Genomic DNA, 24,167 nt, shown 5'->3' on the forward strand with positions numbered 1-24,167 from the left:
GCATTCAGTCCCCCCCCCAATCCCACTTCCCCACATTCTTTGGCCAGGGTGGCTAACCCACAGCTCTCAGTCCATTTTCTTCCCATCCCACTTAAGACCCCACTAGTTTTGGCAATACAGCAAGAAATAAAAATAATGTAGACGCAATGCTGAGGGTGGGCAGAGAGGCTTATATCTCTCCACCCAATTGTCGGGTTGAGAAGTCTGATGAGCAGGGAGGAAACAGGAACCCCTCCTCCCAAAGTGATCTGCACTGTTCAGCCGAGGAGGGAGGGCTGCATGCCTGTGTGTGCATTCGTCCGATACAGGTGTGCATGCGAAAATGCGGCCTGGTGGCATGCAGCCCCAGAGTTGGCCGAGAGCGAATGCTGCTCAGGTCAATGAAGGTTCGGTGGGTAGGTTTTCCTTCCCTTGTCCCCGGGTCAGTTCTTGGCTGCTCTGAGCTTCCGGCGGAAGTATTCAGGCGCTGCGTCGTAAAGCCAGTCGGCATCGACCACGCACAGGTCCCTCATGTAGCACTTGTTGGTGTGGAGCAGCTCGTTGTAGGTGACGCAGGCCGGCTTGCAGTGGAAGAGGACGGAGGAGGGGTGGATGGCCACCAGCTGGTGTGTGTCGGTCGTGGTGTAGGTGCCGTCCGCCTGCAGCTCGGCCGTGTTCATGAAGAGGCTGTGCGCCAGGCAGCGGCGGATGTTCCCTGTGTCGGAGCGGGAGGACTCCAGGGGTATCGAAAGCTGGGTGGTGAAGCGCAAAACAGAAAAACAACAACAGGATGAGGACTTTTGAGGACAGCACAGAGTTTAAAAACCATCCCTTCCAGGCACTCTGTAATGAACAGAGGGACGCACCACTATCTTCACAGATTCAATTGCTGCCTGGCAAATCGAACAGCATCCTAGAATTACTTTTACCAGCACAAGTTGCAAACCGGCATAGCAAACCTAAGCTCACAGCACCTTCCCCTGTGTTTCCTCCTGTGTGAGATCCCTTTCTGCGTTCCACCACTGCCTGAAGCAAGGCTGCCAGACCACTTTTATTTTGCTTGGGTTTTTGAGTTGTGCCATGCTGCTGTGCCTGGTGGGAGTTCTAGTCGAAAACACCGGTTGGCAAAGCCTGTCAAGGTCCATTATTCTTGTATTATTCAGATTTATGTTTCAATACTAACTGGAGGAGTTGCTTCTTCTTTTGTTCTCTTTGCACTTTTATTGCTTCCCTCCCCTTTTTGTCCCACCCCTGGCTGGCATCTAAAATGACAACTTGGGTCTCATTATAAAGGGCACATGCTGAACCATTCTGAAGCCTCCCTATAGTTACCTTGATACAAATGTCCCTGAGCTGAGCTCTGACGTCTGAGACCAGCATCATATTCCTGCTGTTCACAAAGTTTTCTTTGCACCATTCCTGAGGAAAAGGAGAAAGTGTGAGAGGAGAAATTAGAAGGCTAACTGCTCGGGTCAGGCATCAGCTCCATATACCTCACCTTGCAATTTTCATACATGAATGAACACACATTGTATCTACCTATTGATAGACAGACATAGATGTGTACACTAGCAGTAGCATTAAGAACATGGAGCAGTGCTCCCCCAACAACGAAATCCAGTAACAAGCCAGAGATAAGTCACTAAATAATAATACTTAAAAAAAGAAAGGAAATTAATGTTTTCCTGCACTTGACGCCTAGCCACAGATACCAAAGGCTGAATGTTGGCTACGTGGTACTGAAGGAAGTGCATGCCCAGAGGTAATCTTGATTTTAAAAATAAATATAGTTGCAGGACCCTTGAGAGACGAGCTCTGCTCTGCTTTGCTCTGACTTTCTGAACTCGCTCTCCTCTTCCCTCCCCATTTCTTTTTCCTTTTGTGCTGTCCCTGCCTGCAGACTCACAATCTTATCCTTTAATATCTGTATAAAACTTTGAGCACTTTTATGAGTTCAGCAACATCAACTACATTACTTAACGGTATCTGTCATTACTTAATGTCTGCTATTACATGTATAAGGGAAGCATCAGCGTCTCTTAATTGACTTCTTTTTTCAAAATGTACTGTTTAAAGTGACTGTTCTGAACATGTAGGAATTAAGCATCAAAGCATCCTTGTCAGAACAGAAGTCAGGAATCCCCCTGTTACAGAAGATGGGCTTTTAAGAAGGAGCACCCCAAACCTGCCCAATCAAACCTGCCCTGACCACTTACCCGATTGCCGCTGATGTTTTTGAAAGCTCGGTAGATGTTCAGCAGCATGATGTGATCCCCTTCACTTGAGATGAATTTCTTCCGGACGGCTTGTACTTCATCCCGCCGTGAAGGGGGGTTGTAGAGGACACTGTCCACGGAGAGCAGGGAGACAATGGTGAGGATCTCCTCTGTGCAGTGGAACTTGGGGGCCATCAGGATGGTCTGCCAAACACAGGTAGAAAGAGGTTGCTTTTAAAAACAATGAGATTCAGCAAGTGAGCCAATCGCCAGGCAAGGAGGAATTGTATAGGATGCCAAACTGGAAGGTTATAGGTCAGGTTCGGGAAGAGCCACACCGTGGAAGTGATAAACTTGTGACTGGCCTGGACCATTTCAGATTGCAGGTGCAGACTAGCATGACACAATGCTCCTTTCTATTTAAAGAATATGTTTCTGCACATAGATGAGTGGACTTCTTCCTGATATGCCGTTTTCCTATGTGCTGGGAATTCTTCCATCCTGGCAGCCTAAGATGGAAGAGCCCAGAAACAGTAGGGTCACAACTTCTGTGACAGCTAAGACTGAGCAATGCTAGGCGGTATTGTGGCTTGTGGAGTTCAGAAGGGGTTTCCAGGAGATGAAATCCTAACACAGCTACAGATTTGCTACATGTACATCTGGCAATGGTGCAGAGCGCCAGCTCAGGAGTGGCCAGCTACCTCCCAGGCTGGATAGCTGGGCTCAAACAACAACTCCTTCCTTTCCACATAGTACTGGACTCGCTAGGGGAGCGGAACCAAAGTCAGTTATCACTTTCTCAACCATAAAGAAGGCAGAAATGCAAAACAGAGGAAGACGTGGGTGTGCTTTTCTTCTGTTTTGCTAGTGAAGTTGAAGAGCAAGAAAACAGAAGCAAGCAGAAGGATCTAATTTGTCTCACAGGAAACAAAACACAGGTGACTTCCTTACTTTGGAGAACTTGGGCTCCAGAGGAAATGCAGCCATCTTCCTTCCCAGGGGGGTGAGAATCAGCTGGTCGTCTTTCCTTTCCACTGCGCCAAGGAGGGCCAGTTGCTCCACGGCCGCCTGGAGCGCTTCTGTCAAGATGAAGCAGACGGAGGTGAGGTTCACACAGCTGGTCACAAGCCAAAGGTGTCAGAAGTTACATAAGGGGAGCCTGCTGGATTAGGCCAATGGCCCACCCAGTCTAGCATCTTGTTCTCACAGAGGCCAACCAGATGCCTGTGGGAAACTCACAAGCAGGACCTGAGCACAAGAGCCCCATCCCCACCTGTGCATTCCATAAACTGGTATTCAGAAATATCACTGCCTCCTATGAATAGTCACCGTTCACAGCTGGAATGACTGCTAAAACTGCCCTTCTCCTAAACCATTTACGGTGAGGGACCCCAGCTCAACGTGCACAGCAGGATATAGATAATCACTACCTAGATTAGCCACTAGAAGCAGGCACATTCCTCAGGTTAGCTCGAGACTTTATGTAACTGGTTTGCTGACTGTATAGATAGAATAACTTCGAACAGCTAGAGTTACCTGGAGATGGTTTTGACATGAAGTCAAAGGTGAGGACGTTCGGGATTCTCAGAGCCAGGAGGTGGAGCATCACACCAGCTAGGTTACACCTGTGGAAGGAGAACCATTTCACAAACAGCCTGAACTTTTGCTGAAGCAAGTGAACTCGCTCTACCCAACTTGCACTTAGTGGCTCCTTCTAAGCCTCAACCACCTTGTTTTAAAATATCATTTTACAGTTTGATTTTATGTTTTTATGCTGTAATGAACCATGGTGATACACTTTTATTATACAGCGGCAAATAAATATTTGTATAAATAAATATTTTTTTAAAAAATGAGTTACATATTTCCTTTTACTGACAGCTTCCTTGAGTCCCTCGCTGTGATGCAAATTCTTTTTTTGTGGCCTCCCATATATATATAATTGGCAGATGATTGGCAGATGGGTGCGCCTTCGGGGAAACAATCTCATGGGCCGAGTGGGAGCCCCTTGGAGTCCAAGACTGGCCTGTGGGCTCAAAGTTCCCTATCCAGCTTCCTCTCTTATGAACTTGGGATAATCCAATGCAACTGTTTTGCAGGAGATTCAGGATGGACCAGAAGAGGGAGCACTTCTCCACTCAATGTGAAATTTACTTCACAGAGCAGTGAACACTTGTCCACGGGAAGAGCAGCCTCACCTTTGGATCTCTGGTATCGTCATTTTGTCAAACTTCTCAAACTCATCTTCGGTGTAGAGGCGGTAGCAAAGCCCGCTGTCTTCTCGCCCGGCCCGGCCTGCCCGCTGCCAAGCCTGGGCCTTTGACACCCGCTGGACCGCCAGCACTTCCAAACCACTTTCTGGGAGGAGCAGAAAACACCCACCATTAACCAGATATTTCACATGGAGCAAAGTAGGCTTTCTGTGGCTCCAGAGGAAAGGAACCAAACCAATCACAAGGTGGTTTTGACTAAACAGAACTGGCACTACTACAAGCACTGCTAAATATCTGTTGTGCGTTTGTAAAAAATCAATCTTTTAGCGTGGTAGCACCTACACTTTGGAACTCCCAGCCTACTGACATTAGTTCACTGTTCTCTTTGCTGAGCCCACTAAAGATATTTTTGTTTGGACAAGTCTAATGTTATTGTGTGTTTTAATCTGTTTTTAGTTTATTGCTGATTTTAGTGTGTGTGTTTTTATGTTTTAAGGAGTTGTTTTAACTGTTTTTACCAATACTTTTATTGTTTTACTCCACGTAAACCACTTTGAGGTTTTTCTTTAAGTGAAGTGGTGTGTATATCTTCTGAAATATAATAAATAAATAAGCATCAGCCAGAGCCTTTGACTATGGCAAAGTATGCCTTAGAAGGTGGTGGACTTCAGGAGTGTCTAAGCAGAGGCTGCCTCACCACCAATCTGGGATGCCGGAGGTTTTGTTGCACTGATAGGAATTTGGAGCTGAACTTCCTTTCCAACTCTAGAATTCTACGAAACAGGAACTCCCTTACAGGAGAGACCAACAGCCATTACCGAACAGATACAATTTTCAAGGATTTAACTTGATTTATGTCTACTTAGGAACTATCAACCGTTTTCCAGTTTGGTTGCTCAGTTTGTTTGACATCTGGCCTGGTGCACATATGCAGCAGAATGAGGTGAGAATAAAACAGTGGAACTGTGAGTGTTTATACCACTTCATGCTGCAGACAGGGGGTGTTGTGCCAGAAGAAAACTAGCCCAGCTTCCATTGGGCTAGAATAGGAGTGGGGAACCTCCGGCTATAGCCTGATCTTAGCCCGACAGGAGGGTCAAATATGGCCTGCGAAGCCATTTTTTCAAAACCACACTCACCTGTCAACAGGGTGGTGTCAGCTGATGTTGTGTTGTCAGCTGATATTGGTGACTGGCCCAGGATGATGGGAGTTGTAGTTCAGCAACCTCTGGAGGACCAATGGCTCCCCACACCTGGTTTTGACGCTTCTTAGCTAGACTGACCAATGGTCTAACTCAAAACTAGCCACCTTCCTGTGTTCCCAGGACCCTCTACCTCAGCTAGTCTCTTAACTCTATCTCCTGGCATGACTCTGTCCAATACACACATACCGGGACTATACTTCTTCGCTTTAACCATGCCTGTGTCCACAACATATTTAATGCCTGCAATGGTGATGGAGGTCTCAGCAATGTTGGTAGAAAGAACTACTTTGCGATAACCCTGGGAGAGAAGAAGAAGAAAGTCTTATCAGTGTTCATTCTAAGTTTGTACTTTGCCGTAAAAGTTTATTTTTAAAAGGTTCAAGCCATCTCCTCACAATGAATAGATGAAAGCGTTTAAGACAGGCAAGAAATAACATATCAAAAACAACAAAGCAGGAGTAATTCCATCAGAGACTCGCCTTCAAGTTGCCCTGTTTGTTACTGGACGTACGGCAAGTGGATATCCTGGAGGGGGGCTTTTCAGCTGTGGGAGCCACCAGTTCAGGAATAGCCTTCTGGGAAAGGTGTCATGAGCCCCAAGGAGATGTCTTGGAGGGGCGGTTAGAGCAGGATGAGGGATGGGAGGAGTTGCCCATGGACAACCTGGGAGGGACCCAGAATGGCATCAGGGCCAAGAGAGACAAGTGGGCCTACCAGGGAGGAATCAACAGGGTCTAAAAATGTATAATGAAGACGCCAGACAAACCTTCCTGGGGAGACCTAGTGACTGTCCCCAACCTGGGTGGCTGTAAAAGAGGATTAGACTTAACTCATGGAAGATAAGCTTATCAGTGGCCACTGGCCATGATGACGATGTTTGGCCTCCACCATCAGAGCCAGTGAATACCAGTTGTAGGAAATCACAAGTGGGGAGAGTGCTGTTACATTCAGGTTCTGCTTGTGGGCTTTGCAGAGACATCTGGCTGGCCACTGTGAGAACAGGATGCTGGACTAGATGGACCTCCTTTGGCCTGATGCAGCAGGGCTCTTCTTGGGTTTTTATGAACTTTTGTCTATTTTGGATGCTACAGGGAAACGGTCCATCTTGAGCAGTTAAGTAGTTTTTTAAAAAAGAAAGCGTCCGAGTAATCAAACCACTTCTGCCATCAATTACAGTGGTACCTCTGGTTACGTACTTAATTCGTTCCGGAGGTCTGTTCTTAACCTGAAACTGTTCTTAACCTGAAGCACCACTTTAGCTAATGGGGCCTCCCGATGCTGCCGGAGCACGATTTCTGTTCTCATCCTGAAGCAAAGTTCTTAACCCTAGGTACTATTTCTGGGTTAGCGGAGTCTGTAACCTGAAGCGTATGTAACCTGAAGCGTATGTAGCCCGAGGTACCACTGTACTTACTTTGGGTGCAGTCTGGAAGACCCGGAGCTGTTGTGAATAAGGCAGAGAAGCATAGAGAGGCATCACCACCATCTGAGGGCAACCGTCAGGAAGATGCTTTGCAATGTCCCGACAGGTTTTGGTCATTGCTTCGATCTCTTCCTGACCCGTCAGAAACACCAGGATATCCTGAGGAGGAGGAGCTTCCTTTAAAGAAATGAGACACATATGATTGGAAAGTGGTCATAGCTTAATGGTAGGGCACATGCTTTCATAGAATTGTTGAGTTGGAAGGGTCCCCAATGGTCACCTAGTCCCACCCCCTGCAGGTCCCAGGTTGAATCCCTGGCATCGCCCTTTAAAATGATCAGGTTGCAAAACAGGTTAAGTTTGCTCTGCCTGAGCCCTTGGAAATCCACTTAGCAGTCAGAAGAGGCTAATCGGACTAGCAGGCAGCATTCTATTTAAATTGGATGCACATACAGAAAAATGAAGGTCTACATTAATACTTTATCTGCTCTCTGATTTGTAAACTTGTCTGATCGCTATATGTCTCAACACCTCTTAATATATCAAAGCCAAATTTTGAATACATTTGAATGTCATTTTGAATACAGATAGCATACCAAACTTTTCAAAACTGCACTCATTTGAATACCTCTTAAGATATTAGAACCAAAATTTGTGCGATTGTTCCTGAGAAAGGTCAGGATAAAAAATGTACCATAGATATTCAAAAATATTGAAACTAATGTGGTACCTGGTGGATTTGGAAAACTGTCACTAGAGCTGCTTGGAGGTAATCGCTTTGAGATTGCTTAGCGTAGAAGATCTGGATGGGATGTTGCCTGCCTTCTAGGTAAAGGACGGGAGCGCCATTGAAGTACTGGGAAAACAGGTCCACATCCATAGTAGCTGACATTATGATTATCTGTAAGAAAACAACAACCCACCCTTGTTATTGAGAATTGTGCTTGATGAGTAGTGTAAGAGATCCATATGAGGCCCTCCAGCAATTTAAGTCCAGGGTACCTCAGGGATCGCCTGAACCCTTATATTTCAGCTCTATCACTAACATCATTTGCAGAAAGAAGCATCACCTCCTGCCCACCACTTACTTTCAGTGGCGACTTCCCCAGCTCCTTCCGCCTCTTCTGTGCTGCTTTTACCACTCCAAATAGCACATCTGTGTGGATTGTCCTCTCATGCGCTTCGTCCAAAATGACGACGCTGTACTTGGCCATGAGGGGGTCCCCAATGGCTTCTCGCAGCAGCATTCCATCAGTCAGGAACTTGATTTTCGTCTCCTCAGAAGTGAGGTCCTCAAAGCGTACCGTGTAACCAACCTGAATGTAGGAGTCATGGGGTGGGGGTGCAGAAATAAGAAGGTGGCACATATTTTTCACCAGCTATGCTTCATGAAAAAGTGGAATATCAATGTAACAACACATAAACATACAAGGTGATATATATTTTTTTGCTCCAACAGGCCTTTGGCCACTAAATTGGCTATTGTGGCAGGATGTTTTCAATAGTGAGCGTTGTATGTCTTTTGTGCTTTTCAATGGTTTTAAGTTACTAAACTGTTTTTAATATTTATATTTACTGCGTGTTTTTAGTTGCATTGCTTAATTTATGTTGTCAGCCACCTTGGGTCCTGCACTTGGAGAAAGGCAATATATGAATTCAATTAATTAATTAATAATAAATAAACAAATTAAAAAGTACATAGAGCTGAGAGAGGAAGTGGGGAAGCGTGTCACTTTTTCAACTTCTGGGGCTGGATAGCTCAGTTGGTAGAGCATGAGACTCTTATTCGGAGGGCTGTGGGTTCAAGACCCACATTGGGCAAAAGATTATTGCATGCAGGGTGTTAGACTAGATGACTCTCATGGTCCCTTCCAACTCTATGATTCCTTCAACTCCATGCAGGAAAATACCAGGATCGTACCAGTTTCCCCAGCTCTGTTTTCTTCTCATCCGAGACTCTGGTGGCCAAGGATATAGCAGCCACACGGCGAGGTTGGGTCACAGCAACGATGCCTTGGCGCCCAATCCCTCCTTCATAGAGGTACTGCGGGATCTGAGTCGTCTTGCCTGACCCTGTTTCCCCTGCAGAGCATTAAACAAATGGCATTGGGAGGTTATTGCCTGTGGTCTCCAGCAGAGACACACGTTAGATGCACCAAGGTCAGTTCCCAATTACATGTCTATAGCATTCTGCCGAATGGAAAACAAAAGCAAGTGGCTTCCCAAATTCACACAGCCAACACTTCATCTACTCAACAGTGAGCCCAACAAGTTTGATGGGACGTCTCTCGCCTTACAGGTGTGTGCTTTCTTCCATTCATCTCACCAGTGGAATGAGGACACCGCTAAGTCACTTTAAGCTGGCCCATAGCTGTCAACCTTCCCTTTTTTTGGTGGGAAATTCCCTTATTCCAGCGCCGTTTCCCGATGCTTCCGCTGCTATCTCAGATTGTTAGATATCCCGTAGACTGTCCCTGGGACAGGTGAGGCTGCTGATCCCTTATTTTCAAGGCTCCTGATCCCTTATTTTCAAATCTGAAAGTTGACAGCTATGAGTTGGCCCTACACTGGCCCACGGAAGGCAAGAAGGAGAGGCAGAATCGCGTAAGCCTCACCCCCCACTGCAGAACAGGGAGGAATGCTCTCCCAGTTCCACAAAACAGAGATTGTCCTCCGGATGTTCCTGAACTTGGGGGTTCGAACCTGGGACCTTCTGCAGGCAAGACAGGTGCTCTAACCACTGGGCTACAACCCTTCGCTAACAACCTTGGGGGGGAGGGAGAGGCACACAAGTCCCCCCCCTCCCTGCAATAACCACAAAGGGAGGTGCTTGCTTCAGCCCCGCCTCTCAAGCATGGAAAGGAGGCGGAGTTCCACAGGCCCCTCCCCTGCACCCTGGAAAAGGAGGGGCTTGTCGCAGATAATTCCCCAGTCAGCCCCTTTCCCCGCACCCTCTCGGGGAGGGGCGTGGCCTCCAGAAACCCCTCCCCTTTTAAGGGGGAGGGGGAGAATAACGGCGGTTTGTTTCTTATTTTTAACCCTCCCCTCACCGATGAGGACGGCGCAGTCCAAGCTCCGGAGCTGCCCGAGCAGAGTCCCCCGCGCCTGGAAGATGGGCAGGCTGCGTCGCTGGCTGTCGAGCCCCGAAGAGGAGCCGGCGGAGGAGGCGGGCGCCGTGTGGCGCTTGGGTCCGGGTGCCGCCAGCAACATCGCTCTGCGCGGGGCCGAGCCGAGGGGCGCCGTGGCGGAGGCCAGCTTCGGTCTCTTGGGCGGGGGCAGCGGGCCGCCTCCCTGAGGCATCCTCACCTCACGGCAAGAACAGGGCTGCTGCTGCCGCCGCCGCTGCCGCCCTCCTCGCCGGCGACAGGGAACATGCTTCGCCGGGCTCCGCCTCTCTGCTCGCGCCTCAGGGACGGAAGGACTACGCTTCCCAGCACGCCTCGCGCCGGATGACGTGCATCGCCGGGCCCCGCGTCCTGGCGCCAGCCTCAGCAGCAGCCCAGTGCCTGCCGGGAGTTGTAGTGTGGATGGACGGTTCGCTAAGGCGAGCATGCGTACTTGAGACCAGCGCCACCTACAGGCAGTTAAGAGCGCAAGTGATGGAAGCGGAAGGAAGTAGCCGCCGTTGCATAGCAACGGAAGAACCTTTAAAGCACATATCGCTCCCCTCCCCGAATCTAAGGATGCTGGGAATTGTATCTGCTAGTGGTAAACTAGAGCTCCCGGGATTCTTTGGGGGAACCCACGTGGTTTAAATCTTACTCATAGCCGAGTAAGATTATTTTCCATAAACACAGTCTTAACCGGGCATCCCCAACTTCGGCCATCCAGCTGTTTTGGGACGACAATTCCCATCATCCCTGACCACTGGTCCTGTTAGCTAGGGATGATGGGAGTTGTAGTCTGAAAACAGCTGGAGCACCAAGTTTGGGGATGCCTAGTCTCAACATTCCGTAAGTGACTGTGGAGCCAATTCTGGAACCACACATCCTTCCACAGTGTGGACATAGGTTTCTGGGAATTAATGACGGTGAGGGTTTGCCAAGCGTGCCTTCCTCTTAGCACGTTTCTCCCTTTTGTCCTGATTTCGAGAGTTTTCGAAGTCCATGACACCTTTGGTAAAGGCTGTTCTCCACTTGGAGTGTTCGCAGGCCAGTGTTTCCCAGTTGTCGGTGTTTATACGACTTTCTTTAGATTTGCCTTGAGAAAGTCTTTGAACCTCTTTTGTTGACCACTGGCATTACACTTTCCATTTTTAAGTTCGGAATAGAGTAGTTGCTTTGGAAGACGATAATCAGATATCCGCACAACATGACCAGGCCAACAAAGTTGGATGTTGAAGAATCATTGCTTCAACACTGGTGATCTTTGCTTCTTCCAGTACACTGGTGTTGTTCGCCTGTCATCCCAAGTGTTGTGTAAAAATTTTCACAGTTGATGGAATTTTTCAAGGAGTTGGAGATGGCTTTTATAAGTGGTCCATGTTTCACAAGCATACAGTAAGGTTGGCAGTACACATAGCTTTGTAAACAAGCATTTTGGTTTAAATGCAGCGTGGATAGGGCCAAAGTGATGGAAGCGTAAGGAAGGAGCTATATAAGAGTCTGCTGGATCATGCCAGTAACCTCACCACCACCCCTCCATGCTTTTGCTGCATGGCTGGGGACCCAATCCAGCTAGAGTGAGTCCGGCCAACATCTCATTGAAAGCAGCAGGTCTCAAGTTATGTATCATTTAATTTGTTCCATTGGTTTTAGGACTTAATAGTGGAATGGTATGCATTCATTGGGGTATAAGAATATAAGAACCCTGTTGGATCAGGCCCATGGCTCATCTAGTCTGCGAGAAAGTTGCAAGGAAGACCCAAGCACAAAAGCACCTCCTTCCTATGGCTTCCACTGATACACAGAAGTACTACTGCCTCCAAGCAGAAGTCAGAGCATAGTCATCATAGCTAGTAACCATTGTAAGCCTCATCATCCATGAGGATTTACTCTTAATTCTCTAGTAAGTGTGGTCATGATCATAGTCTCAGGCTGCAGTTCCAACGCCTTTTACCTGGAACAGGCTTCCTCTTGGCCTACAACTCCCATGATCCCTAGCTAGCAGGACCATTGGTCAGGGATGATGGGAATTGTAGTCTCAAAAAATATCTGGAGGGCTGAGATTGAGGAAGCCTGACCTGGAACTAAGCCCCACTGGATTCAATAGGATTTTCTACTGTGCAGACATGGTTAGAATTGTGCTGTTAAGTCAAAGATAACTTCAGCATCTGCACTAGCCTGTGATCCTGATCCTGCTTAAATTTAGGTGTAAATAACTGTGTCCCTGAGGACAGCACTCACCTGCAGAAAAATATCTATTCCTTCAGAGCATCAGTGTATAACAATAGTATACAAGTTTCCCTCCCGCTACCAGCACAACAAAGTAGAAATGTTCTCTTTTAAGATAAACTGAAGCCAAAATGTGTTCAACTGCTGGGTCCAAATTCCACACTTTACGCAATACGTACACACAATGTTAATTATTCAGATACGCCAATCCCTGCCCAGAATAAGCCTCACATCGCAGGCATGACAGCAGGCCAAGTTCCGTAAAGCACTAAAGCTTCTGAGTGTTACTTTACCTATAGGATCCGCCCAAGTCTTTGAAGACAGAAACCAACTCCTCTTTGCTGGTTTGTTTCAGGAGCATTTTTTGCCACAGCCAAAAATCAAAGTGACATCAGTTGTTTGAAATGTAATCAAGCACAAATGAAAAACTAAAGTCAAAAAGTTTTAATCATCTTTTGAAGTTCTCCAGTCTCTGTATCAAATAAATGGGGATGGAGAATTCCTTAGAAATATATTTTGTTTTTACACAATAACTGATGATCTCATTAAATGAGTTGCGAAAGTTCCACTTCCAGTTTGTCTTGGCTTGGAGTAGATTATCCACACCTGAACCCAGGAATGCAACTAAAGCCCCGGCGAGGGTTTGCAGTTACTGTCAATTTCCTGGAAAAGGTCTTTTGATTAGAGCACCTTCCCACCAACCCCTTCCTTAAAAAAAGAAAAAAAAGTGCATCATATTGTTCAGACTAGTAAAGCTATTGAAACTTCCTTTATCCACAAGAGAGCAAATAAATCTCTGGGAAAGTTCTCCAGGCCAGTGTCTCTGGAAAGGTCCCTGTGTCTAGGACATCTGCCAGTCTGTCTTCTGTTCAGCCTCCCAAGCGCTGGCCTTCACCCCAGGCAAAGCCTCCAGGCCGTTCTTCAGGCAGAGGGTTGTAATTGGGATCCTCTTCAGGTGTATCAAATATGGCTTTCCTGTTAAAGCAAAATAATAATAATAATAAATTTTAAGTTCACATGACATCAAGTACAGAAAGCTCTCTGTAACCTGGTTGGCAACTACTTTTGCCATGAGGGCTATTATAAGAAAGGAGCCAGGCCCCCCAAACCCTACTGTGACCCACTGCCCATGTGACCCCTTCACTCTGCAGTTGGCAAGAGTGGTGGGTCAAATTTTGTCCTAAAGAAGAGCCATCCCTTTCTAGGCCAGAATATCAGGACTACTGCTTTGGCACCCTGCTTGTCTGAACGTGTCCAGAGAAGGGCAACCAAAATGGTCAAAGGCCTGGAAATGATGCCCTATGAGGAATGACTAAGGGAGCTGGGCATGTTTAGCCTGGAGAAGAGGAGGTTAAGGGGTGATATGATAGCCATGTTCAAATATATAAAAGGATGTCACATAGAGGAGGGAGAAAGGTTGTTTTCTGCTGCTCCAGAGAAGCGGACATGGAGCAATGGATCCAAACTACAGGAAAGAAGATTCCACCTAAACATTAGGAAGAACTTCCTGACAGTAAGAGCTGTTCGACAGTGGAATTTGCTGCCAAGGAGTGTGGTGGAGTCTCCTTTGGAGGTCTTAGAGGCTTGACAACCATATGTCAGGAGTGCTCTGATGGTGTTTCCTCCTTGGCAGGGGGTTGGACTCAATGGCCCTTGTGGTCTCTTCCAACTCTATGATTCTATGATTCTATGAATTGTTATTCACTGGAATATTATTATGGAATTAACGCTGATGTACTGCTGCTACTTGATTGCCGTATGTCTTGTGTATTATGCACCACATCCAGTGCAATTTTCTCAAGGTAGCATATACCTTGAATGTTAATTAAAAATCCTTGTTTGAAAAGAACATGGACTGGTACAGCTTATTTTCTCTTCTCTGGTTATGAACTAGATCACTCCTTCTACGGAGGTGTGGTATGATTATGACAACTTGGCTTCTCTCATCTGTTTCAGATTCAGTGTTGTTTTACACTCAAAAGCATGAAGTTTGACCCGGAAGCAGCCCTTGGCATCTAGAGCTTTGCAATTACATACAGTGCTGCCTCGCAAGACGAAATTAATCCGTTCCGTGAGGCTCTTCGTATAGCGGTTTTTTCGTCTTGCGAAGCAAGCCCATTGACAGCTTAGCGGATTAGCGCTATTAGCGGTTTAGCGGCTTTTAGCGATCAGCTGTTTAGCGGCTTATCAGCGGATCAGCTGATAAGCGGCTTAGCGGCTTAGGAAAAGGGGGGGAAGGGGGGAAAACCGCAGGAACTCGCAAGACATTTTCGTCTTGTGAAGCAAGCCCATAGGGAAAATCGTTTTGCGAAGCGCCTCCAAAACGGAAAACCCTTTCGTCTAGCGGGTTTTCCGTCTTGCGAGGCGTTCGTCTTGCGGGGCACCACTGTATGTGGTTGCCTTTTCCAGAGTCAAACCACTGGTCCATCTAGCCCATTATTGTCTACTTTGACTGGCAACACATCTCCAGGGTTTCAGAGAGATCTTTCTCAGCACCTGCTAACGGATCCTTTGATCTAGGGGATGGTGCCTGAGAATTTCTCTATGCAAGGCATCCGCTCTATCAGTGAGATATACTGCCTTCAGTGTAGGAGGTTTCATCTAGCTCTTGTGTGCAGTCAGGTAGACTTTGGTAGAATTTCAGCTTTTTCAAAAGACAGGTGTTTAGCCTTCATGGTCCCGGAAACAAAGGCAACAATGCTAAAAGATAAGAGATAGATCAAGGCATCTCTGCCAATCAGACCCCATCTCTCCTGGTGACACCCTAGTTTTAGAATTCCCTCTCTTAACTGGTTTTAGGACAGTTTCTCCCCACCCCCCGCCCAATAATAATAATAACCCAACACTACACAAGAAGACACTTACAAAATTGATGGTGTTTTCAAAAGCCTTCCTCCTCCAGGCTGATTTGGAAAGACATCTTCCAAGAAGAAATATATATGACCAACAGCAATACCTAAAGTCAAGGGGAAATATTCAGAACCTTCTAAATGTGCTCCACACAGTCCTCAGTCTTGGATTATTGCCTGTATGCTGCTGTTTCTGGAAACTCAATAAACACATTTTATTTATTTTAAAAAGGCCAGACTTTCACCAAAGTTCTGTGACCTTAGAGTGAAGGGATGGTTAATTAATTAATTAATTAATTAATAATACTGATTGAATGAATGACCATCATCGCCTTACCTAGAAGGTCAACAATAATAGAGTTTCCCAGTAAGAGTGAAAATCCCATGAGGACCCAGGGGAGAAAGGGAGCCTGGAAGATGAGAAGCCCAAAGAAGTTCATGCGGACGAAAGGGTTCCTGCGACTCCAGACGTAAACCAACATGATCGTAAACGCCTGTCCTAGGAAGACCAAGTTGACGAACAAGCCAAAAAGCTGGTGGAGGAATGGTTAAAGAAAGAGCGGCTGCACTCATGTCAAGAAAACATAACCATTTAAAAACAAACAGCAGGAAGACCAATGGTGCAATACTGTAGGATGTGCTTCTTGTTCAGTTCTTTCTTTTAAAAAATCCAAATCTTGACACACACACACCCCCAAAAAAATAAGCCGATGAATAAACAAGATTTATCAACTTCCTTTTCTGCCCATCACAAAAGCCGAAACAAAAAGTTAAGATATCATGCCAAGCTATGGTTTGTGCTAGCCATAGTTTAGAATCCCCACTACAGTTTGAGCTTCCAAACATACAACAGGGAAAACATGGTTCAGAGCTACTGCTTCCATTCTGATTAGCATGTTTGCACAGAGCAACCTTCTGCAATCTAGTGATCTCTAGATATTTTGGGTTATTATTTATATACCACCTTTTTCTTCCAAAGAGCTCGAAGGTGGTGCATGTGGTTCTCTTCCTCCCCCATTTCACCCTCACAACAACCCTGTGAAGTAGGTTAGGCTGAGAAATGGTGACTGGCCCAAGGTCACCAGTGAACTTCATGGCTCAGTGGGGATTTGAATCCTGGTCTCCCAAGTCATAGTCCAACAATCTAATTTACGCCATGCTACACCCACCATCCGGGAGCACAGACCCTGCTGCTTGGGGTTGATGGATGTTGGAATCCTAAACATCTGGAGGGCACCATGTTGGGGAAGGCTTCACCAGGACCAGGGAGCTCCAGGTCCTGGTCACCACTTGAGCCACAAAGTCCACTTGGGCCTGTCATCCATACTCAGCTTAACCTACCCTAAAAGGATTGCTGCAAAACTGGAGAACCACTTTGCTATAATGATTTATTCAGCTCTTTTCAGTCTCACAGTATCTTTATCTCAACACCGAAAAGGATACAGTCATTAATAGTCCACCAAAAAGGAACATAAATACAAAGTCTGCTGTCCGGCCCCGGAATGATCCTTCCTCAAGCATTCGGCAGTAGCGGTATCTGAAGTTATTAAGGTCAGGAAAAACGCTCGATAACAGGCAGGCATTTACCATTTTTATCTTTGCAGGGAAATGAAAAATACATTCTGCACTTAAACAGAATTACTTGCAAGTATCAGATAGGCCTAGGATTAAAACATGTGATGCTGTAGAATACTATGTTAAAAGCTAAAATGAAATGAAAGAAAGATGTTAATGGACTAAGTAAATTATATGTGAAAATAGTTTTGGAAAAATGCAACAATGATATATATGGAAACTGAGCCAGGGGGATTTGAGGAAGTTACCCAACAATGTCAACAAAAGTGGAGTTATTATAGTTAGGATGTATGTATGTTTGTTTGTTTTCTGATTTCTTTATGTTTGTTGGTATGTTTGTTATAAATTGGGAAAATTAATTTTAAAAAAAAATTGGAGGGGGAAATACATTCTGCATTTGAGTTTCAAAGAGTTCCTGAAACCAGTCTCTGGGCATCAGAAGGGATTTGGGTAGGTGGGTGGGGGGGAAAGGATTTGAAGCCAGCAAAGAGGGGCATATGCAGTCTGATTTCATACCAAGCAGCCACAAAATGTGTCAACATTCTTAACGGAAGTGAAGCAAATGGACAGGCAAGGCTCCATAACTCATACATCAGGGGCGTCTGCTAAAATGAAAATAACTCGACGGAATCTTAGCAAGGATCAGTCTCTCAACCTGCCTCATTCCCCATATAGCCAAGCAATATGGTTGCCAGGGCAACCCTGCCAACTTACTATGGCAAGGGCCATCTCACTTTTCCCAGAACTCAGTAGCCACCAGCATTAAAATGAAGGAGGGGAGAGGATGTTTTCTGTCCAAAGTGGCTGCATTTCAGCCAACAAGGCTTCCTTCTACTGATTAATTCACAAGTTGCTTTTCTGCAGAAAGAACACAATACCCAAACCCACTTAAAGGTGTAACAAAACTCAGCAAAAAACCAACTGATCTCAATGTGAGTCTTGGAAAAGAGGAATCTTGACCCTTATGCAAATTTGTAGAGTTTGTTTTTGTAACCGTGGCCTTCATCTAAGCACAGGACTTTCTAAATAATTTCCATTTATGTTTAGTCAGTCAATCATTTATTTATTGTGTCTGACTAAAAGCCATTACAAATTCAATTACAGATCCAGCAAGTCAATTAAAACCTGATAAAGAAAATCCAGAGATATACATCCATTTACAATAAGTCAAATTAATGAATCACCTGTGCAGTCTACAACATTGTCTTTTATATAGCTAGCATTAATAATTTTAGCGGCTTTAGCAAATAGGACTGTTTTGTATGTGACAAGCAGATCACAATCAGATAATAGCCAACATATTTTCACTTCAGGGTTCTGTCCCTGTAGTGGTGTGTTTATATTTAGCAATAGGACTACTGTACCAAAGTTCATCCACTTCGAAGGACTACAAATATATTTATTCAAAACATTGCTTTCCCTCTCGTTTCATATACTTCATGCAGCTTACAGAACAAACCATTAGAAATATTAGTAACGAAAACATCACGGATGAGCTACAATTTACGTGTCTGTAACTACTGCAGTTACTACCGTAACTACTCTAATCCCATGGAATGTCTTGAGGTAAAGTGTGAAGCAGTATTTTCACCTAGTGCAATGTTCCTGCCTGCACTGGGTGTTCAAAGGTTGGGTGCCAACACACAAAATGCCTCCTCCCTTGGCAGTCATATCCAAAGATGGGGCACCGGGAACAGTGTCAAAAAATATTTTAAAACCAGCCTATACAAGGTGGGCTATGTAACTGTGAAGCCAGCGCAAATCTTTCTACTATAAGCCCAAGACCAAACAACCCTTGAGGGCCAGATACAAACTGAACTTGAGAGAAGCAGCTCCTGCCAACTTTGTATTTATGCCTTCCCAGAGAGGCTCCTACAAACCTTCGATAATTTTTTTTGGTGCTCTGAGGAATTTTAGGCTAAAGGATACAAAAATATCATATTAAATAAAAAATTAAATCCAACTGGTCCGAAGAAAAGGTAGTTCGTTACGAGCCTCCATACCTGCAAAACAGATGAGGGAGCAGATGTTAGTTACCTGCATGCTCTCAGGAAATGCTTCATTGCTTTAATTCAGGGGTAAGCAACCTAAGGCCCAGGGGCCGGATCCGGCCCAATTGCCTTCTCAATCCGGCCCACGGATGGTCTGGGAATCAGCGTGTTTTTACATGAGTAGAATGTGTGCTTTTATTTAAAATGCATCTCTGGGTTATTTGTGGGGCATAGGAATTCGTTCATTTCCCCCCCCCAAAAAAATATAGTCCGGCCCACCACATGGTCTGAGGGACGGTGGACCGGCCCACGGCTGAAAAAGGTTGCTGAGCCCTGCTTTAATTAGAAGGAATCTCAATTTGCTTTAAATCATCTAACCTTTCAGACCGATGGCCTCATTCACTCTTTGCTTACCAAACAATCAATCTGATAGGAGTAAAAGCACAAAGTCCAGTCCTGCGCCCTATCTACTTTTTGATTTTTTTTGCCACTACCACCAGAAAACAGTGGGGTCTTGGGAGATCAGACCCCTGGCTTATGAATTAAATGCACAAGTTAAGTCCACATTGCACAGAAAACGTATTTTCTTCCCTTTCTTTAATCAGACAGAAATTAAATAATTAACATCTGAGTTTGCATAGAGCACCTTTTCGTTATCACTAAGTGAAAGCTCCATTAATTTCCATGGGTCAACTCTCTGACTAGAACTCAATTTTGGCAGGACCCAGAATGCTTACGTTCTATAAAAAAGTGAAAGTGGAGATCTGAATACTTTTTTAAATGTTAAATAACATTAGCAAAGAAGTCACTTTTCCACTAAAAAAATGGCAGTTCTGGGCAACACAGAGTTAGGGCTGGTTCTGCTGTGTTCTCATAATGAGTCCAGGTTTTAGAATGCAGAAGAGGAAGAACAGAGATTGACCAGAGACGAAAGATTAAATGGGTGGACCCAAACCTCATCCATTAAAATGGCAATCTCCTGAACTACTCTACCAGATTTGAGTCTTCTGCCTTTCAACCCCTCTTTTCTCTATTGGTGTCTTAAAGACAAGATGAAAACAAAATCACAGCAGATCCAGCTGTGGCTTCCGTTCCACCACAATATGATGTAATCAGGCCACATAACACAGGCTCCCATTCCCATCATAGCATGATGCAATCAGGCCACATTTAGTCTTCCACTCAAAAGAGGACAATCATTCTATTACTGCTCAATGGTATTAACATGCACGGAACCATTGCCTGGAGCGATCACAGAAGCACTTGTGCCTGTCCCACCCAAACCCTCAAATTCCACCTGCAGCAACCCCAAAACACCTCCCAGTTGGAGAGGCAGTTTGCTCATCTGCTGCATTCCACTAGTGTGAAAATGGCAGTGATTTTTCAGTTGTGGAAACACGGCTTTAACAACTGCCTTTAAAAGTCACTGACATGTAAAAAAACCAACCCCAAAGCAAAATCTACTTACTTGAAAGTGTTTAAATATTAATTCAGGGTTGAAGTACAGCTGAAACGGCGTGATTAATTCTAATTGCTGAAACAAAGGAGAATGCAAAAGAGCTTAGAATTATTTCAGTGCAGTAATGTAACTTTTGAATTATGGTGCTGGAGGAGACTCTTGAGAGTCCCATGGACTGAAAGATGATCAAGCCTATCCATTCTTAAGGAAATCAGCCCTGAGTGCACACTGGAAGGACAGATCGTGAAGCTGAGGCTCCAATACTTTGGCCACCTCATGAGAAGAGAAGACTCCCTGGAAAAGACCCTGATGTTGGGAAAGATGGAGGGCACAAGGAGAAGGAGACGACAGAGGACGAGATGGTTGGACAGTATTCTCGAAGCTACCAGCATGAGTTTGACCAAACTGCGGGAGGCAGTGGAAGACAGGAGTGCTCTGGCCCATGGGGTCACGAAGAGTCAGACACGAGTAAACAACAACAACAATGTAACTTACAAATGAACCACTAGGTGCCAATATAGCTTTCGCCAACTTGGGCCCCTCAGACATTGAACTACAACTACACTGAACTACAACTCACCATCTATAGCCATGCTGGCTGGGCCTGATGGGAATTGCCCTCCAAACATTTGGAGGTCACCAGTTTTGTGAAGGCTGAGCTAGTATGTCAATCAACTCTGCCTTGTATTCTAATTCTCAGATCTTTCCACTTAAGAACCTAAGAAGAGCATGTTGATTCAAGCCAGCGTCCCAATTTTACGGGAGAGGATGTGTAATAGTTATTTGTTATTTTGTTACTTAACGTACTGAATTCATCAACATTTGCAAAAGCTGTTACTGACTTAAAAATGACAAGCACCTGTACTGTTGCGGACATTTTTATTATTCTATGCCTAGATAGTATTCTTGAAAGTAAATAAAAATATACCAAAAAAGGAACAAAAAAAGAAACCCAGGTACTTTTGCAAAGCATAGTCTGGGTTAACCATAGTTTGGGCAATACTGGACTTCATTAATCATAGCTATGGGTGTCACTCAAGGCGCCACTGGTAAATGGGAATGCCAAACAAATAGAAAAATGAAAGGCTCATATGCTGGAAGGGGTGGAGTACTTTATTGGTAGAGCACATGCTCTGAGCACCAGTCAAAAGAACAATTACTGGCATGTCCAGTTAAAGATTCTCAAGACAGCAGGGCCAGAAAAGGCCACAGAGAGCTTCTGCTAACTGGAGCAGCCAATTCTCAATGATCTTCTGGTTTCGGAAAATACTGTTGAGCTCAAACACAGAGCCTGTGCTTTGAGTACAGGTGGCCCCAAGTTCAGGTTCCCTAAATTTTCCTCCTACCCAACTACCTTAGGAGCTCAGGGCAGTGTACGCAGTTCTTCTGAGCCAATTTTAACTTTCATAACATTCCTGAAGGTAGGTTAGGCTGAAAGATGAAGTTGCATTGAGGTCACCCCAGTGAAAGCTTTGTGGGCAGTGGACCCAGTTGCTTCCTATTGTTGGTCCGAAAGCCTAACCACTACACTTGGCTAGCTCCTAAAGATGGAGGGGACACAGAAAGCTGCCTTATACTGAATCAGGCCACTGGTCTAACCAGCTTAGTATTGCTGACTGGCAATTGAACAATAAACAGAGTGGTGATACAATGACTACTGCAAACAGCACATGATAATATCACCAAGGCAACTATCTGTAAACAAACAGGAAATGTCCATAAAAAGGGCAAAAATAGTTTCTTTCCCAAAGAGGTTTTATCTTAAACAAGAGCAAATGCAGTAAATAAAGAGTTCATTTGTAATTTATCAGTGGTTCAGCGCTCATATCTTCTCTTTCCAAAATATTTTTTTTCTTAAACACTTGCAAACACATTTAAAAAGCGTCCACTTGTGATATGCCAGTGGTTCAGTGCTTAGATGTCATTCCGGTAATCCGACGTTTCGTCACTGAAGAACTTAGTCATCTGACTGGCAGCAGCTCTCCATGATCTCAGGCAGGAGTCTTTCCTAGCCTTTCCTGGAGATGCCACCCATTGTGCAGGCAAAGCAGATGCTGTACTGCTCTTCCAGGAGCGTGGGTAGGCTTGCATAATCCCAACAGGATAGGCTTGCAGGGCATTAGCCAGCGGCTCATTGAGACTCCCACCATACCCAACCCCTGGCCATGCTCCAACATCGGATGGAGGGACACAGTTCTCTCACCTCGATTGCAAATGAAAAAGCCAGTCTTTGGAAAAGGGTCATAACTCAGTGGTAGAGTGCCCACCTTGCAAGGGAAGGAGACCAGGTCCAGCGCCTGATGGCATCTCCAAGTAAGGTTGGGGTCTGAAACGTTGGGAGCGCCACTGCCAGCCAGTGCTGATCTACATGGACCATAGTCCAACTCAGTATAATGGTCACCTCCAGACTGGATTATTGTAACTCGCTCTACGTGGAGCTGCCCTTGAGACTGACCCAGAAACTCCAGCGGGTGCAGAATGCCGCGGCAAGACTCCTTACAGGGTCCTTGCTGCGGGATCACATTCACCCGGTGCTACACCAGCGGCACTGGCTCCCGGTGGAGTACAGGATCAGGTTTAAGGTGCTGGTTTTAACCTTTAAAGCCCTATACGGCCTAGGACCCTTCTACCTATGGGACCGCCTCTCCTAGTATGTCCCACAGAGGACCTTATGGTCTTCAAACAAAAACACCTTGGAGGTCCCAAGCCACAGAGAGATTAGGCTGGCCTCAACCAGAGCCAGGGCTTTTTCAGCTGTGGTTCCAATCTGGTGGAACGCTCTGTCACAAGAGACTAGGGCCCTGCAGGACTTGACATCTTTCCGCAAGGCCTGCAAGACAGAGCTGTTCCACCAGGCCTTTGGCCAAGGCACAGCCTGACAATCCTCACAGAACTCTAGCCCAATGGTTGCCATTAATCTGATTTTGAACTGATTTTAGAATGAATTGCTTTTAGAATGCTGTATTACTTTACTGTTGTTATCCGCTCTGAGCCTGGCTTCGGCTGGGGAGGGCGGGATATAAATAAATTATTATTATTATTATTATTATTATTATTATTAGGCAGCTTCCTAGGTTTCTCTCTTTCAATGAGCTGGCCTACCTTGCAGGGTGGCTGGGAGGATATTGAAAAGGGTATTATGAATTTCTAGAAGAAGGAAGAGCGGGATGAACTGTGGGCTTAATTAGCAGCTTAAAGCAGGCCATTCATTAAGCTCATGGACTGGCACCAAGAGAGAGGGGGAGCTTGCAGGCAGTCCAGCCTGGGCGACCTCATGCTGGAGGCGGGGCGTGGGCGGGACTATGCTAATGAGCATCGGCCCTTCGCCCCGCCCCCTCGGAAGACAGGGGCCCGGCGGGTAGGCCGAAGCCTCCCTCCCTCCTCCCCTTACTCACCACGGCGGCGGTGGTGAGGACGCAGGCAGTGGTGTAGGCCCGGGTGACGGGAGGCACCTGCAGGTATTCCTGGCGGAAGGTCTGGTACGCCATCTTGGCGCCGGCGCCGCCTAAGCACTTCCCTCGCCTCTTGGCGTCCCCTCAGCCTCGACCAATCCGTGCCGGCAACGATTGGCCAATCAAGAGCCTTCCCCGCCCCCGCTTTTCCCCGCCCTCTATCTCCGCTCCGGCAAATCAGCGCCGTCTTCCTTCGCCTTCGCAAGCCTAATCGGAGTCGAAGACTTCGAGCCCATAGATTAAATAGATTTAGAGTCATGCTACAGAGGCGACATGGGAGTCTTGTGTCTCCTTAAGAATAGAGGCAGGCGGATAAGGGTAAGAGTGATCCATTCAGCGGTTCTCAACTTGTGGGTCCCCAGATGTTGCTGGACTACAACTCCCAACATCCCTGAGCTGGCTAGGGGTGATGGGAGTTGTAGTTCAACAACATCTGGGGACCCACAGGTTGAGAAAGGCTGCGAGTCTAAGC

At 45.9% G+C, this 24,167-nt stretch overlaps 2 protein-coding genes across 2 annotated transcripts; both read right to left on the reverse strand.

Annotated features, from left to right (window-relative positions):
* DHX33 (DEAH-box helicase 33) lies at window positions 1-10,603 on the reverse strand. The gene is made up of 12 exons (XM_081890328.1): window positions 10,087-10,603; window positions 8,958-9,118; window positions 8,125-8,352; window positions 7,767-7,937; window positions 7,028-7,213; window positions 5,800-5,911; window positions 4,394-4,553; window positions 3,732-3,820; window positions 3,147-3,274; window positions 2,196-2,399; window positions 1,312-1,398; window positions 1-731 (listed from the first exon to the last, which is right to left on the reverse strand). Exons 1-12 carry the CDS (start codon window positions 10,586-10,588, stop codon window positions 423-425), a joined length of 2,337 nt encoding a protein of 778 aa, XP_081746454.1. The 5' UTR covers window positions 10,589-10,603; the 3' UTR covers window positions 1-422.
* Window positions 10,604-12,798: 2,195 nt separating this feature from the next.
* DERL2 (derlin 2) lies at window positions 12,799-23,798 on the reverse strand. The gene is made up of 7 exons (XM_081890699.1): window positions 23,639-23,798; window positions 20,253-20,318; window positions 18,723-18,796; window positions 16,662-16,755; window positions 15,556-15,751; window positions 15,235-15,325; window positions 12,799-13,344 (listed from the first exon to the last, which is right to left on the reverse strand). Exons 1-7 carry the CDS (start codon window positions 23,729-23,731, stop codon window positions 13,239-13,241), a joined length of 720 nt encoding a protein of 239 aa, XP_081746825.1. The 5' UTR covers window positions 23,732-23,798; the 3' UTR covers window positions 12,799-13,238.
* Between the last annotated feature and the right edge of the window lie 369 nt (window positions 23,799-24,167).

The sequence above is a fragment of the Podarcis melisellensis genome (genome assembly GCF_964234715.1).
Source record: "Podarcis melisellensis genome assembly, chromosome: 15".
NCBI classification, from domain to species: Eukaryota; Metazoa; Chordata; class Lepidosauria; order Squamata; family Lacertidae; genus Podarcis; species Podarcis melisellensis.

Coding starts and splice junctions, on each gene's coding strand:
- DHX33 (XM_081890328.1), bottom strand. CDS start 10,588: ATGCTCGCCTTAGCGAACCGTCCATCCACACTACAACTCCCGGCAGGC. Junction 4,554..5,799: donor AGCGAAGAAGTATAGTCCCG/GTATGTGTGTAT, acceptor TGCTCCTCCCAG/AAAGTGGTTTGGAAGTGCTG. Junction 1,399..2,195: donor AAAACATCAGCGGCAATCGG/GTAAGTGGTCAG, acceptor CCTTTTCCTCAG/GAATGGTGCAAAGAAAACTT.
- DERL2 (XM_081890699.1), bottom strand. CDS start 23,731: ATGGCGTACCAGACCTTCCGCCAGGAATACCTGCAGGTGCCTCCCGTC. Junction 16,756..18,722: donor TTATTTAATATGATATTTTT/GTATCCTTTAGC, acceptor TAATAACTTCAG/ATACCGCTACTGCCGAATGC. Junction 15,752..16,661: donor TTGGTGGACTATTAATGACT/GTATCCTTTTCG, acceptor TTCCTCCACCAG/CTTTTTGGCTTGTTCGTCAA.